Source organism: Solanum dulcamara, chromosome 2, assembly GCF_947179165.1.
Source record: "Solanum dulcamara chromosome 2, daSolDulc1.2, whole genome shotgun sequence".
In the NCBI taxonomy this organism is placed as follows: domain Eukaryota; kingdom Viridiplantae; phylum Streptophyta; class Magnoliopsida; order Solanales; family Solanaceae; genus Solanum; species Solanum dulcamara.
The window spans coordinates 17460585-17478648 of NC_077238.1; the positions used below are offsets into that span (position 1 = coordinate 17460585).

The 18064-nt window shown below is 33.3% G+C and overlaps 1 protein-coding gene across 1 annotated transcript; it reads right to left on the reverse strand.

Moving 5' to 3' along the window:
- Positions 1 to 7256: 7256 nt before the first annotated feature.
- On the reverse strand, positions 7257 to 11444 carry LOC129880394 (BTB/POZ domain-containing protein At1g67900). Its single transcript, XM_055954406.1, has 5 exons — positions 11258 to 11444; positions 9770 to 9918; positions 9617 to 9686; positions 8169 to 9428; positions 7257 to 7956 (listed from the first exon to the last, which is right to left on the reverse strand). The coding sequence occupies exons 2-5, from the start codon at positions 9826 to 9828 to the stop codon at positions 7456 to 7458; spliced, it is 1890 nt and encodes a 629-aa protein (XP_055810381.1). The 5' UTR covers positions 9829 to 9918; positions 11258 to 11444; the 3' UTR covers positions 7257 to 7455.
- Between the last annotated feature and the right edge of the window lie 6620 nt (positions 11445 to 18064).

Below are 18064 nucleotides of genomic sequence, written 5' to 3' on the forward strand. Positions count from 1 at the left end.
GGTTATACCAGATATTAGAAACATCCTTGAGTTGATAAGAAACCAACTCAACCCCCTCAATCTCAGTAGCATGTATTTCTTTCAGTATTTTCCATATCTCATCGATAAAGTTCTGGGGGTCCTCCTCAGCCTTAGAACCCATGAAAACTGATGGGTTAATTCTCAAAAAATCTCTAATCGTCATGGCAGTAGATGGCTCTTAAGAACTAGAGCTAGGAGCTGGTGAACTTTAACTACCATTACGGGCAGCTACAAGTTGAGTGAGCATAACAATCGCTCCACGGAAGTCGACCTCTGAAGTAGATGCAGGACTAGTAGTAGGCACTTGGGTTTCCTCTGCAGATCGGGCAGGTCGACCCCTAGTTCTCACTCTAGAAGGTAGGGGCATTTCATACTGATAGATCTTGATGTTGGCTACGTTTCTCTAACTAGCGGTATATTTTGAAGGCATTATCTACAAACGCGTAACGTACGGATTAGGAAGGGACTTTTAGAGTTAAGCACTTTCGCACAAACTCAGAATATAAAGAAGTGAAATAATTCATAATGTTCTATAGCCTCCTGATTATAAGTGTGGTACACAACACACCCATAAGCAAGACTCTACTAGACACGGCTTTATAGACTCCCTAGGACTCTTGAACTCTGTGCTCTAATACCAAGTTTGTCACTCCCCGAGAGGGTACCTTAGGCGTGGCCGGCACTAGAAGACCATTGTTTTTTCTAAGAGAACCACTTTGTCTAATTACACATTTATGCATTCAGCGAAAGACTTAAATGACAAAAAAGAGGACAATCGTATGGGCAAATCGAATCAACAACTCATCAAAAATTAACATATTTAACAAAATCTCAACTCAACTCCATGTCAAAGAATGGTTTTGAAAAGCAAAACAACGAATCAACACTATCACTATTTATCTATGAAGCCTCTAATATTATCTAGAAGGTACCAATGACAAGTCCAAGGCTACCCAAAAAAAATACTTAAAGAAAAGATAATAAATCTAGAGTGCCTCTAGATGCAAAGAGGACTTACCCAAATTCGAGAGTAGAACTGATCTTCAATGATACGCCTGTTAAGGATCTCTAACACCTATATCTGCATCATGAAATGATGCAGGCCAAATAGCGTCAGTACGTGGAATGTACGAGTATGTAAAATGACAGAAAGGAGAAACATCCAACAAATACTTACTTCAGGCTCATCAATCAACTCTAAGGATATGCAAAAATTTAGAATTTCGCAAATGATTCTCAAATTGACTCGATCATCTACAATCTCAATCTAACAATCCTATCATGCAAGATCATATCCTAATTGGGAGTTTCTATAACCGATAACCATCACCTATGAACCGGTGACGTATAACAAAGCGATGTTATTGTCACACCCGTCCAATGCCTTGCAAGAGTAAAGGATGAATCATTATCATTGGATCCACAATCAATCAAAGTCCATTATTTTTGGAATTAAATGGTTTAACCCTCCATCCTACGCTGGCGGCGTAGTTCATGGGAATTGAGTTGTAACTACACTCTTACCCAAATTGGTGCTCAATACTCCTCTCAAGACTCAATATGATCATAAGACTCAAATCAATTAGTTTATACAAATCAATCCATCTAGTCACATTGGACTCTAATCAACTCAATCATAACTTCTTCCAATTAAACATTCTATTCAAGACTCATTCATGACTCATGCCCATTCAACATTCGTCAATCAAACTTTTAGACTCAATCATTGTGTAATACATTAAAAGTTAATAGTCAAATAGGGTTCATGTAGGGAGAAATATAATCATTTATTTTAAGTATTTGATTCTTGAAAATTATCAATCATGCGAATTTATGCAAGAATATACTAGGATTTAAAGAGATCTTTCAAAGATTCATTCGTAGGAGACTTATATCACTTACCAATCGTATACTTAGGGGCATATGGAAGAACTTAAGCCATGCTTTAGTTAGACTTACATACCTGAAACAAAGAACAATCAAGAATTCGAAGACCTCGCTTGAAGAACTTGAACCCTAATCTTTCTCCTCTTCTCAAATAATCTAAGTGTTAATGAGAGTGTTATGCATACTAGGTACAGATAAGGGACTTAATTTAGTCCTAAAACGTCAAGATCTTAGTTGGGGAAAGGTGAAAAAAGACACAAATACCCTTTATAAAAATCAACTATGGTCGTCTACGGATCCATTCTACGACTCGTAGACCCTTCTACGGGTCGTAGGAGACCAGTCACAGAATTTGGTTGCAATCTATAAATATTTCTACAAGTCAAGTCTATGACTCGTAGAAAGTGTTACGGGTCGTAGACTCTTCTCGTCCTATCGACATTCTCAGACTCTAAATTTCTAAGTCTTTAAATCTCTTCTACGATTCATTTTTATCACTCGTAGACTCTTTAACGAGTCGTGAACTTCACTCGTAGAATTGACTTGTAGTCTTGAATTTTTGGCTAAGTGTCAAGGTTCTCTACGAGTCGTTTTTATGGCTCATGATCCTTTCTACGGTTCGTCCTGTCAACTCGTAGTTAAATTACTAAGGCTTATATTTTTTAGAAGTTAGACCTCGACCCCATAACTCATTCTTATGGGTCGTTGACTTCTCTAAGAATAGTCAATAGACTCGTTGACTTGCTTCTAGACTTGGCCATATTTCAAACCTCAATGCCATCACTACGAGTTCCTCCTACAATCCGTAGGAGTTCCTAAGACTCATAGGTCAACTCACACATATAGGCACAATTCACTTTTCTCAATCTTTCTTATGGTCCTCAAACTTAGTCTAGGTTAAAATAACACGGGGTGTTACAAATATCTCCATAACAGAAAGCTTAATTTAAAAGGAACTCCTTTGCCCCAAATACTCTTTCTCTATTCCTCATTCTCCCTTTTATGCCTCATCAGTTCGAAATTAAAGTGAACTGTGAATTTGCCACTGGTGATTCTCATCCACCATGGCCTATCTTTGTCATTTTCTGTCATCCTTGGATTAATGCTCTTTACTATGTATTCAACATCTCCCTCAATAATCTTTGATTTAGTATTTGTTGATCCTATTCTCCATTCCTGATGAACTGGTTCACCTCTATTTCTTCCTCTCCATTCCCTTGGTTCTGTGTGTAGATGAGTGCCCCTTGTTTAGTCCAATTGTCAAATCAAAAGCTTATCACTCCTAATTTTAATTGTCACCAAATATTATGCTCAATTTCCTCTCTAACCTCCACCATTTTTTTCCATGCATGAGATTCTCCTTTTTCCGATTGCCATAACAGGATGTTGCTTCTTGCAGTATTTATTCCGCATAAAAGAACCCCACAAGGAAGTAGACGTTCTGAAACTCCATCATAGTTTTTCATAAAGAGCCTTTGAAATATCGTGCAAGGATCTTAATCTTATTCCCCCTTCTATTTTAGGGTAAGATAAACCATCCCAAGCAATCCAGTGCTTCCCTTTTTCCCCTCTTGTCTTACTCCAAAAGAATCCTGCAAAGATTTGATTCAGCTACTCTGTCACTTTCTTTGGGGGATTCATTGCTGATAATAAATACATTGACATCGATTGTAACACATTAGCAATTAGAATAAACTTTCCCCCAAAAGATAGTCATTTATTATGCCACGATAAAATTCTCTTTTGAATCTTTGTCACTAGATCCTGAAAATACGAAACTTTCTTTCTGCCATTGTACACTGGACATCTTTGATTGTGTTGGACTAAAATCGTAAGATATATCGTCTATTAGAAGAAGATTGAATCGCGGATTTAGAGTGATCAATTTATGCATTCAAATCTGATTTTGAAACTGTTGTGATCTGAAAATCGGGTTGAAGAATCTACCTAATCGAAGTGTGATTGGGGATAGATTAAATTATTTTGGAGAAAAAGTTTTTGCCGGCCTCTCCTTTTGTTTAAATCTTTCTATGGAAGTACTAAGTAGCACTTAAGCTAAAGTATTATATTATTTATATAGTAGATAAAGCAACAAATAAAAAATGCAGCAACAAGATTGAAACGATAAGTGACTCATCTTATGCATGTTATATTAAGAGTTTTCCTTCTTCTTCTTCTTTTTTGTTTAAAAAAAGCAAAAGGTTCTTTTTTCAATATTATGATCAGGTCAATCATGTCAAATCATGAGTAAATAAAGTTATCCATTGCAAAAAATGCCAATAAAATAATAATTGAAGCATGGGAAATTCTTTTGAAGAAAATAGATATACTTGAGCAAAATTTTAAGGACGTCTTTTTAAAGAAGGTAGTAATAGCTAAAAGGTAACAAGTGGACTATACTTCAAAAATGAGTCAGAGTTAAAATTTAAAATTTAAAATTTATAAATATGAGATTTTAATTTTTTTAAATGATTATTTATTTAATAAATTTTTTAAAATAAACATAAAATATAGATTAAAATTATTGACTTTAGTCAAACCATCAAGCTATATTCTACCTCCGTCCCAAGTTAAAAAAACAACTCAATCATGTAGAGTCCTAGTCAAGGTAGCATAAAGAACGTGTACATGGAAATTTTTCCATTTCATGATTATAATAAACAACTAATACATCAAGTAAAAGAGACGACAAAATTAATCATTGAAGTAGTGGTAAATAGTTAATAGTAGTATAAGTAAGAAAACAATGAGAAAAACAAAGTTATAGCTAGAGAATCCAGTAAGTGTCGGCTCAGACCATTCAGATTAGTCCATATGAGTTTTGATATTTGACGGCCAGGTCAAGTTGGTCCATTATTTTGATGAACCAGAAAACATCAAGTTTAATTCACTGCTACATAGACTATAGATTGTGTCAGGCAAACCCTTATTTTCAAAAAATATTTTTTTTTTATAATTTTTTAATTTGTATTCTAATTTGAAAATGTTAAGATAAATATTTATAAGACAATATTAAATGATGTTACTATACAAATATGTTCTATACAACAGTAAAAGAAAATGATATTCTTGAACATAAAGTTTTTATTAAAATAAATAACTTTAGACATAAGCAAACAAAATAGTTAATAAGTAACAATATAACTAGTTTAATAGAAATATTAACTTGTCGTATTTATAACTGATGGCTTAAGTAAATTTTGAGTTTGAATTCCCGCTGTTCTTTTATTATTTTTAGTATTCTGCTCTATTTTTATGTTTAAATTATTTTTTTATTTGATCCACGAATAAGAGATCTTACTTTGACCGAGCTAAAAAAATCATACTTTTAAATGAGCTCCAAAAATTTAGCCTAATCTTATCAAATTACGAATTGGAACGAGTAGGCCCAACAGGCCGACTCTAGTTTTAGTGGAAATTAACTAGTTAAGTGGGTTCCAATTCCAACAGCTTAAAACAAGGATGGGAGATATATAGTAATTGTCCACTAAAATGAAGAATAATTTTGAAAGCAAGCATGCAATGTTGTTATATCAATGGAACCCTACATCTCCAGTTGCTAACATGAATTATTTTGATTAGTGTAGCCTTAAGAAGGGGCAGCTTTGGATTTAATGCTAACTATTTGTACCATTTTGCAAAATCTGACATATCCTCTCTGGGGTATATTTGCAGTTACTACATTTTTGAGAAACCCAAGCAAAATACTATGAATATGTCTCTCTCAACAAAATCAAACTCCTGCATTATGTATCATGCTTGTTTGGCAATAATAACAATATGTGAAATTTTCGAAACAAATTGGACAGCCTTAATTCCCAAGCAAAAATTAACTTTATATGCATGTGGATACAAATAATTGACACATACCACATGTTGCAAATCACCAAGATTACACATATGTCGAACACCTAGATCTGTAAATTAATAATAATCAATCTGTTTATACCCAAAAGAGACATAATTATTAGGATGAGAAAAATCGAAGCATCTTTTGTTGTTAAAACGAGCCTTATTAGCTGTTATGTGCAAAATTACAAATGATTTAACGAACAAAAGAAATTTCAGTATATGCTTATTGTCAGTAGTATAATTTTATATGAGAAAAAGAATTTAATAAGATGAACAACAACTTGGATGGCTTTCTTAAACTACTTAATACAAGGTGGAAAAGATTTATAAGAAAAATATTGCACAACGTACTCCTTTTACCAAATTTAATTTTTTGGAAAAGTAAACTAGATTCATTCCAAGTACATGATTATTTTTTAAATCATGTATATATTAGGAAATTAAATTTAAGATACGTGTATGTTTTTGTTTATGAGCTAAGAAATAGGAAAAGCTCAGAATTAAATTATTGTATGTGTACTACTAGAATAGGTATATTTATGCTAAAAGAATTTCTATAAATACTTTGGCAGTACAACATTTTCCTCCACTTGTTTCGAAGATGATTGATTAAGTAAAGTAAGTTGAGTGCCGTAAAGAAGAATCATTTCATCATTTCTCTTCAAAGAAAATGTAAAAATTTGAGACAACTCCTCCCAAAATTTTCAACATTTTATATCAAAGTCACTTGTCTTGAACGACCTGTAGAGAATTTGAATATTTAAAGATTCGAAAGAACAGTGGATGTGAGTGAGATTAGCTAATATAGTTGTTAGAATGTTGGGCCAGAAAGCACCAGATTGATGAGCTTAATTCGGAAGACGGTGTTGAGATATAATATGATTAAATAAATAAATGTGTGCTATTTCGAGCAATAGTCACACAATTAAACATGGTACTAAAGCAGGTAAAAGTCCTAGCTAGGTTCAAATCTCACCAGTCAGCACGACTCAAATTTTCACGTGTTTGACTCATAGACATGTGAAAGAGCATGTTGTGATATAATACAACTATTAAATCTATGAGTCAAAATTTAATGAGTAATAATGTGTGTCAAAAATTAAATCTATGTGTCAAAATTTAAGGAACAAAATCAAACTAGGTTTGTTATGAAGAGCATGTTCCAATTACTATATGTTAATCCTAAAATTTTGTATACTTCCATTGTACAAGCCAACGCCGAACGGATGATTCATTCAAATCGACATGAGAGTCCAATTAATATTGCTAGACTTCATGTTGTATATTTGGAAAAAATAAAATGACCTTGCTTCTCTCGTGATATCGTCATTTTGCCATTCAATTTGGAACGTTGTTTAGATATGAATCTATCCGATTCAGAAGCTTGATGTCTAACTCGTCGCCCATAAACTGATGGTACATGTACAACTAAAATCCATCTCAATGAGCTCTTTCTTCAATTCCATTCTCCAACAAAAGAAGTTCAACATATAATCTCCCCTTTCTAATTGTAAAATTTTTGTACTTTTATTAGCTTAGGTGACAGTTTACATCAATACTTAAGCATAAAGATTTCTCTATTCTAAAGGCTACAAATTATTCTCCAGAAACTAACAAAGGAAAAATAAATACTCTCTAAGGCCACAATAATGATAACAGAGTATATGTTACCTTTAAAAATAAAGGTATAAATTATCAGTTTTTTTCACTTGCAACTGATGACCTATTATTTGACCATAACTTACTGAACATTTTTTTAGGTCGATTTGGAAGCACACATAAAGCTCTAATTCTTGAAGATTTCCCAATTTCATCTGCATTATGTTCATCCAAATCATCATCTTCAGCTAGCTTCATTTTCAGAGTTGAAAGATTGGACTTTGGTGATTTTAGGCCTGAGGCATTACTCCACTGGTCATCAACTGGTGCCATTTTTTTGGCCTTGTTAAAAGATGCTGAAGTCTTGGATGTGTCATCATGGTTTGCTAGAAGTGCTTTGATGTTACTAGTCAATTCTGTTACATGACCACCAGACATGGCGGTTCTAGCTTGCTCGAAAAAAAGAACTTGAACAACTACCCTTAGTGGAAGTAATTCATTTTGTGCAGCATGCATACAAACATCCATTGATAGTTTCTTGCAGTCTAACATCCTACAAAGGAGCTTTCTTTCACTCTTGTTCAGCCCTGGATGCCCCTGCATTTTCGTTACAGTTTAAGTTATATACATTGACGGCTTAAATATATATACAATAAGTTAACATGCTAATGCCCCACATTCTAATTTTTAACACTTAGGACATGTGCAAAGGACATTATTTCTACACATGGATGTAACATTTTTGTTTTCTTTAAAGTAAATTGGACAAAAGATAACGGTGTAGTTGAAGATGTTATCTGCAATTTTACCTTGAGATAGATGTCAATGGCTTTGTAAAGATCATCATGGTCAAGCCTAGAGAATTCTGGAATTGCTTCAGCAATGGATATGAATTTTGAGAGGGGTAAATTTGTGTCCCTGGCAATTTCTTGTAGATATCCATCGACGAGTTTAGCTACCTTGAGTTTTGAGCTATGTGATGCGGAAGAAGATCTTCTACTTTCTTGAAACTCAAGGTCAATATTCTCCGCGGAACGAGACCTTCTCCTCTCAAAATCTCCTTTCCTTCTTAATGGACTTGTTGGGGGACTTTGCACCTGCAACATGAAGTGTTGTAATATGGTGATAACTATATCCACATCATAAATTGTGTCACATGTGTGTGACACACAAGGTATTAACAGATCATTAACACTAGCATCTTCTAATTGAAGGCCAACCCTTCTTGCCAATTCCATCTTGGATGAACAAGAAGCCTTCAATATGTTAGTTGCTTTAAGTAGTTTCAACAAGAAACTACAAGAAACTGCCCCCTTTTCAGCTGGTAACAAGCTGATTATTGACTCCAAAAGCAGCCTGTGTTTTCCAATTGAATCCGATTCGGATTGATCATATACTAGTTGCCTCTCAAGATTTGCATATTTTGAAATGTTTGGTAACCATCTTGAGGCGTAAATTCGCAATGCATCACCGATAACAGTGGCAGGTACTTTTCCACCAGATTTGATAGCTATCATACTTCTCCAATAAAGGTCTATGCTCAATTCTGCTAAATCTTCAGCCCACCAAATTTTAGATGAACCTTTATTATGCCTTCTGTTTTCTGATTCATTGCATGAAATATCATCCCTCTGGCCTCTTCTCGAGTAGCTTCTTGACAAATTCACCTTTGAAGGATGGGCTAAGACTTTTGAAGCAATAGCTTCAATACATCTGCTTGTAATTCCCAAATCCTCAGACCATAAAGGGAAGGACTTTGTACTTTGTAATGTCACAATTGAATCTTTCCAACCTGAAAGTATGCAAGAATTGAAGAATACTTCGAGTTTGTAAATCAAGTTTCCTTTTTCTACATCCTCTGTCATCTGTAGGTACTCTGCAGCACACCGTGCCGCGACAATGTTGTAGGCACTTAGAGTGATGGTAATTCCATAACAGAATTTTGCACATAGCTCAAATGCTTCAATTCCACCAGGAAAGTCTGGTAGCTGCACAATTTGATGCTGTGAGGTTTCTGGACTTTCAGAACTTAGCCTCTGCAGCCTTGAACACTTTGACAGCAGGGGAAACTGTTTAACACAATCAGCTCTAAATTAGTAGGCATTTGGATATACAAATTATCACTAGAAATAGATACTTTGAATTTGAAAAACTTGTTGAGGTGGTGAAATTTCACTCGAAAAATTTCAACTTTTTTCGAGGTGAAATTCATGTTCAAACACAATTTCGACTCTCAGAAAAAGGTAGAGAACCTAACCTTGTGAAGCAAATATCTGCTACCCTTTACTTGAACTATGAGATCACTAATAACTTCAGAATTAACTGACCTGCATCAACAAAGAAAGAAAAAATCTTGATTTCTTTTGAATTCAAGAAGTAGAGAACAGAAAATATGAAGTAAATTAATTACCTTACAGCCTCAGTAGTAATGAAAGTGTCAGGCCTAGATCCAAGTTTCATAAACTTCATGTTATGAGTCTTTTTTTCCCTCTTTTTGTTTCCCAAAAAAACCAAAATATATCAACCAATATGCAAAACCATGAGAGACAAAGCCAACTTCTGCAACAGTTGAAAGGTTCACTTTTTACTAGCAATAGATATTGTCTAAAAACAAAAAGAACCACTACTGTCTAAAAAGTTTGGTAAATTACATAACAAGATTGACACTTATTTCAACTCCCCAAATAGTTGCTTAGGAGAATGAAGGGGAAAATAATAATAGAGAGAAGAGAAGGGACATAAAACTAAAGGTTGTAGATTTATTAGTATCTGGCTTGCACTAATGCAATTTATATTAATGATGATGCTGACCAAAATGATATGAATCAAGAAAATCAAGCACTCCCTAAATTCTTGTGACATGCAAACAGAAAGAATCAAAGGCACCCCCAATTCTCATTTAAATCAAAGGACTATGACTATATAAGTCAATTTAAAAAAGAAAACAGAAAAGAAAGGAAAATGTAGAGCCACAAAATTTATTCTAACATTAATAATTGAAATTGGAAATGACAAAAAAAAATATAAAATTGAGAGAAAAAAAATCCCCTTTATTCGTCCACTCTTAATTTTACATTTACATATCTAGTGAATTTTATTACTCCTTAAAATAAAGAATAGTAACCATCTATTAAATAAAATTAGATGTTTAACTCGGTATCAAATTAGTCAACTTACGATGAATTGTAATATTGCAAATTATGTCAATTTGTGCTCACTTAGGCACGTATTACGCTAAGATAAAATTAAATAGAATGACATGAATAAAGAAAATTCATATAGTTAATCTTAAGTAGTTTATAGTTCATGCGGAATATTGTTAATAAGGAAAAGAGTCGATCAGCCATTGTACTATTTGATATTGAGCAAATTTGTCATCCATTAGACATTATCCCGTCGTTAGAAATTAAAAAGTCTTGTTATTTCATTGACCCTTAATAGGAGCTTCAATTTGAGAATAATTTTAACACATGCCGTTTGGATTGACTTATAAGTTATTTTCAGTTTTTTTTGAGTGTTTGACTGGTCAATTTAAAGTCATTTTGTGCTTAAAATAAGCCTCAATAAATAGTTGAGTTTATTTGAATGAACTTATTTTAAGCAGTTAATAAGTTGAAAACAGCTTAGTTGGTCTGCACGCACTTTTTTTTTAACTTATAAGCTGTTTAAAAATAAGTCAATCCAAAGAGGCTAACAATCATAAATTGAAGAGTAAATTTGGATATTTTTTCTTAAAAAAATTAGTCCCTTAAATTTCTACTCATTTCATTTTGGATTTCCATTAATGGCAAAAGCAAAGCAAATACGAAATGATTCGCTAAAGGCAATTATATGAATGAACCAAAAAGAAAAAATTGCAAGGAGAGACAAAATTTGACAATAGTGTTGATCGTTTTACCTGTTTTGATAGACTTTGTTCAGTGCCAACTGCCAGCCAGCAATAAGAGAGAGGCGACGCCCACGTGCTTATCCTGTGCTGTGGCGGATTTAAGAGAGAGCGAGGGTATTTATCCGAATTTCCTCCATAAAATTTTTAGACTTTGAATTTTTTTAACACAAAATATATTTTGAAATTCCAAGTTTAAATTTCAATTTTTTTTGAAGTAAAAATCATGATCCATTACTGGTGCTCTAAAAATCATAAATTCGTTAATGGTGCGTTGCCCTTCTTTCTCAGCAAAGTTTTGTGCCTAATTTTATTATTTTAGTCAAATCAATACAATCATACAAGGCATCCTACGCCGCTCTCTTTGTATTAACATTTACCTTTTCTGTTAATACAAGAAATATTATTCTTTTCCTTTTGGAGAAAAAGAAAAAGAATACATGTAAAGAAAGTAATGATATTATAAAGAGGAGAGCAGAAAGTAAAAGGAAATTAAAGAAGAGGATATGTGTATGTGTATCACTTTCAAAGTTGGCTTTTAAGTATTCTCATATAAAGTTCATGATATATTATATCATTTATATATAAATAAATGGGGACAAGAAAAGTTTGCCCTTGCTTTTCAATATATCTAAATTAAGTAGACCATCAACCATTTATTGAAAGAGGGCCATGGCCATTAAAAATAATTTGTTCAAACTTGTGTGTGAAATGTAGAATTTTGTTTACCTCAATTAGACAGTTTTTTCGAGATAAATATTGATGTGGGGATAAAATACATTAAATTGGCAATTAAAAGCCATGTTGGTCAATTTTTGTTTTCTGCCTTGGATTCTACTGAAATAATACTTTATCTTAAAATTATTTGATAACAAAATCAATCACAGTGATGACGCTGAAGAAAAGTGTAGGGGTCCACTTGATACACAGATAAATCAACTTAGGAAGGATTAAAATTGCAGAGAATATTAGTATGTGGCCGTGGCTTTTATGTTCTATCCCCTTATCCATACAAAAAAAAAAGCAAATTTTGTTGTTATTTAAGTCCACAGATCCTGATGGTAGTCTATTGCAGTATAATATATTTGATAGTTATTTGATAATATTTGATAGCATATTTGAAAGAAAATAATTAGTTTTCTTTAATATTTGATAGCATATTTGGTAGCATATTTATAAAGAAATAATTAGTTTCCTTATTTCAATATTGTATCACATATATATTTTTCCTTGGAGGAATGAATCAAAGCAAGTCAGATTGTTAATTTTTTTTCATGGTATCAGAACCTCTACGATCTTGGTAGTGAATCAAAGAGCTTCCTCTGTCGGCGGACGGTTATTATCCATATATGCCGCCCGTCTGACCCATGGTTATGTTAACAAAAGTAGGATCAATGTTATATGTATAAATCTCATATGCAAGGAAAGAAAATTCAGTCAGACAGGTCACTATGCATCTTTTCGGTGACTATTTTCTTGTTTCAGTAGGGTCGTGCCATCAAACCGACCCTATCCATATAATTTCTTGGGTTGTTTTGTGTCAACCCTATATCCCTTAGTGTTTGTGTAGCACCGTGCCATCTTTCTGGTGACTACTTTCTCATATTCAATTTACGTAGCACCGTGTCATCTTTTTGGTGACTATTTTCTTATTTCAGTAGGGGCGTGCCATCAAGACGATCCTATCCATATAATTTCTATTTTCTAGTAAGGTCATCCCATCAAAGTTTTTTTTTTCATCGTAAATTTTTATGCTTGGTGAGGACGTACCTCCTCCATCACCACCCAAAATTGAGTCTAATTCTCTCTATTTTCTCGGTCCTCAAGACCGACCCGGAGACTGTATCACGCCTACTTGTTTCAAGGGAGACAATTTTAATGAATGGACAACCAACATACAACCAAAGCTCTCGGCAAAACTCAGTTTGACTTCTTGCTTTCCAAGTTGGGCATTTTTGATTCCCATGCTCCAACTTGAGGGAGGGGGGGGGGGTATTGCAGTATAATATATTTGATAGTTATTTGATAATATTTGGTAGTATATTTGTAAGGAAATAATTAGTTTTCCTTAATATTTGATAGCATATTTATAAGGAAATAATTAGTTTCCTTATTTCAATATTGTATCACATATATATTTTTTCTTGGAGGAATGAATCATAGCAAGTCAGATTGTTAAGTTCTTTTCATAGTCATTATTCGAGAGTCAATTAAAATTAAATTTATATCACCACGTTACATACTGAAGGGTAAAATGTATCCAAACAAAAATAACTTTATACTTAAAGCTAGAAACCAAAATCTCTAAATAGAGATGAAGGACTACACACTACAACTATATATTATTGGTTTAGCCATCACTTATGCTAATTGCTAAGTTGACTACGCAAAACATAGGTGCAAGTTTTATATACTACGTACTTTCTTTCATTTCTTTTCTTGTTAAATTTAGTTCCATTTGTTTTAGTAGTTACTTTTTGGCATGCAAAATATTGAGAATCGTCATCATTTCAGAGAAGGCTTGTTAAGAATCTCCATAGACAGTGACTGAAGTTGATAAATTATATATAATAATTGGAGTAGCAAGTGTTGCGTATAACACACTTTTATAACCAAAAAAAATAATGTGTCAAGTAGGAATGATGTTTGGTTTCCAATTATAAGGATATATGATGTATACATACCATTGTCTTCTTTGGTAATTCAAACATAATAAAATATGATGTTTTGTGATAAAGAGTAGATCAACATAATATGTTGCATGATTATTGATGACAAATAAAGAGATATTGACCCATAGTTGGTGTTGGCACAAGATAGCTATATATGTCTATTATCTCTAGATATTCTCCAAGTATTGAATGCGTAATGGCTCAATCAAGGTGCGCTCAGGACCATTATTACCATTGGCATTTGACGATAGGTCTATATCAACATATACACCCCACTCACTTCACTGATTTACATATTTAGCTATATATTAATTCAAATTTAAAATTTTGAATCAGTATCTAATTATTGTGTATATATTGAACTTATGAATAGCTCGATATCTTTTTATACGATGATTGTTAATTAGGATATACTATACATCATGTATTTTTTTATAATAATTTTTTTATGTAATAATTGTTTATTTATTTATTCAATTTAATAAAGTTTATTTTTAAATTGATTATGTTACAAGGTGATGATCCTATGGCTTTTATAGGGGTGACTTCTTAGGAGGTGATTGTTTAGCATTAATTCGTGACAAATAATTAATCGAATGGCATTTAAAAGTATAGAAGTAACATACTATGTCATCTACGGGTCGGTTTAATAACGAGCTAACAACTAACGTTGGCCGGTGACTTTCTTTGGGTGCCTTCAGTCTTGGTTCGGTATGTTAAACTTAAGAGTAAATTGCATTATTGGTCTCTGGAGCAATTGTTACCGCTTTGGTTATCTTCCACGTGTCATTATATGATTAAACCACGTGTCATGTCAGATTGTGATGGAATAACTACTATTGCTCTCCATGTATCATGATTTGCTACGATCACGTGTCTTGACCATTTTTACCATATACAATTTCACACGAGAATCAAGTTGATTAATTTTTGAAGTTAAATTGAACAAGATTAATTCAATCATATAAATTTTAAATTTAGATATTCAAAAATTATACGAAAAATACTATAAGTTGCAATCTTTGTCATGTTAATATGATGAAAAAATAAATCTTAAAATGTTGATCAAAATCAATGCAATTTAACACTCGAGATATGAAATATGACAAGTAAAAATGAATGAAACGAGTATTTATTTTGTAAAATGAGAATGGATCTATAAAGGATACTAATATTTAGCATACCCTTGGAAATATATGTGCTATACAATGCCAAAAAGGGGATAATGTATAAAGCAGGAAAAAAAGGTTAAAAACGACGGAACAGAGTAGAAGGGAAGAAATAATTGAAGTGTTAAATTCCGAAAATTCACTTATAAAATGATCAAAATAACAAAAAGAAAAATGACGCAAGGCAATGAAACTATCATAACACCCCGAGGGTCAAGTGACTTTATAAATTCGTATTGGAAATTGAATAAATCACACCTGAATTAATGATCCAGTAATTAAAAGATCGTAAGTCTTGCTGAATTGTTAAAGTTATAAGGCATAATACATAAACGAGTTTCTTAACTTGTTCTCAACTGATATTTATATTCTTCAATTTCAAGTGCTCATAAGTAGGAACTTAAATCTATATAAAGTTAAACAAATAGAGAAATGCAGTGATGGAGTCAGGATTTTAATTAAGGAGGTTAAAAATCTGAAGAAGTAGACACAAGAACTAGTTGAAGGGAGTCCGACATTTACTATATACATACAAAATTATTTTAACCATGTATAAATAATATAATTTTCTGTCGAATAGAATTCAGACAGAACTCTAACCACAAAGTGGCTCCACCACTAAACATACGCTTCATACATAATATAATACATGCACGACTTACCACGCAGAATGCTACATAAATCATACGTACGTATCTCGCTTAACACAAATTTATGTGTCCACCCCTACAAAAGTTAAAGTTATGAAGCAAGTGGCAACGCCGTCGGTCTCGGGTCGCTATCTGTGCTACCCAACGGGGTTACCGGTATTAAACATGTAGGGCCATCCTCCTTTGGTGGCTCTCAATGTAGTCATTAGTGATCGATGGACCCAAAAACAGTTGAAAAAGTCACTTCACCGCTAGAAAAATATATAGTGGAGAGCTAATTGGAAATTAATTACTTAAGCTCTTATACGAACAACAAAAATTATTTTTCCCTCAAATTAATTGACCCTCCATTTTTACCAAATTTTCTAACTTAAACACCCATAATCTATCTCACAAAATTTCAACCAAGCTCCATTAACTTCAATGATCTAAGATTCCAATTACTACTTTTTGCAATACAAGAATTAAATTCTTAATCCACATTTTGTAAATCTAAGTAATACCTCTATTGTGCACTATACCAACAACTCTGTTGATATAGAATTAAAAACCCCAACACACCCAACTCTAGCTACAACTCCGAATAATGATGAAAGACTCGAACTGATCTAATTCTTTTATAACTTAGGAATAAATCTTACAGAGAATAAACGCAGAACTACAATCTCAAATAACAACTAAGAACAATGATAACTCTATCAAGTCCCTTTCTATTGTGAGGGAGATATTTCTTCAGAGAATGACTTTTGTTGTTATTCTTCTAGAATGCAAAAACTAGGTTATGTCATTTTTGAAGAGATGTTTATATAATAGATGGAAAAAACTTTTAGAGCAATGTCATTGGTTGAGAGTACTGCTGCTCTACAGATGCACACCAACCACAGTAGTAGTGTGGTAGTGGTTGCAGTACTTTTTACAATTATACTTTTCATTTAGCAGAACTCTCATTCTCTCATGGGATCACGTTCCCTATTAGATCTCATAGTTTGTTAAGTCATCAAAATCTCAAAATAACATTTCCCCCCTTTTTGATGATAATAAACTATGTTTAACATGTTTCCACTGTCAATAGAACCACGTCCTCATACACAATCTTTATATCACTAACTAATCACACGCCCTATACAATATATTCCCCTTTCAAAATCATAAAAAAATAGTAAACCAAGTGAAAAGTAAGAAGTTAAGCAAATTCATGGCCACTAGGGCAACATTGAGCATGAGTAAGCGTGCATAAAGTAATAAGAGAAGCTAGTTGACACAAGGAAAAATAGTCATTCGTCATAAAAACATTAACATTCAAAAGACTGCATAAAATTTTACAAGGAGAACTGGACTATAGCAACTGAAGAAGTCAAAGAAACGGACATGAAGAGAGCATACATAGGAGTTCAAGTAATAAGAGGCTTGGGAGTAAGGAATTGAAGGATAAGGATTAGTCGAGCATATGCTTTAACATGAGTTTTGAGAAGCCTTTCTTTGAGATCAACAACTTGGGAAGTTAGGCTCTCATTTTGAGCCTTTAGAGTAGCCAGTTCAGATGAACCTGGTCCCTTGGCTTGGGCCTTCAGTACTTGAGCATTTAGATGTGCAATTTCTGCATCCCTGCTTGTCCAGGTAACTGTCATCTTCTCCAACTCATTCTTTAATTGCTCCTATTTCTCCAACAGATCAGACACTTGAGACTTGCCTTTGTTACCGGCCCTGCCTTCAACACATTTATACTCAATGATTGTGGTCAAGGATATAGTCTATTTGATTGTCTCGTTGATTCCCTTTCCAAGAGAAATTTCAAAGTGTTAAAACACTCTTGTAAGAAGGTACACATACCTCATTCCATGTATTCCATCTTTCAGAATCATGGTCTTATACATATGTTCTAGCATGATGGCAGGGAGATTGATTTCTTCAACCTTGCTGAGAGCCTCCTTCAAGAATAGGTCGGCATGAGATGAAACAGTCCTTTTACTGATCTAGGCAAAAGCACTATGTTCACAAACTCGAAATAGAACTGGTATGTTTCCTTGAGATATTTCTTTGGAATGCCAGCACATCTCAGTCTAGAAAGTTTGTCAATTTCTTGAACAAAGTATTTTGAAGGAGATCCTTTAGCAACTGAGTTGATTCCACTCATGGAACCTGTAGAATGTTTCCTAGGATTTCCTTATTCAGATAAAGTATCCTATTCACAATGGTTTTCAGACTTCCATCTTCAATAAACTCCATGTGATAGTAAAATTCTCACTTTTTTTTCATATGAAACAAGCACAGGCCCTTCAAGAAGGTATAGCGATGTGCATCAGTCAGTTCGATTTTATATATTATCGG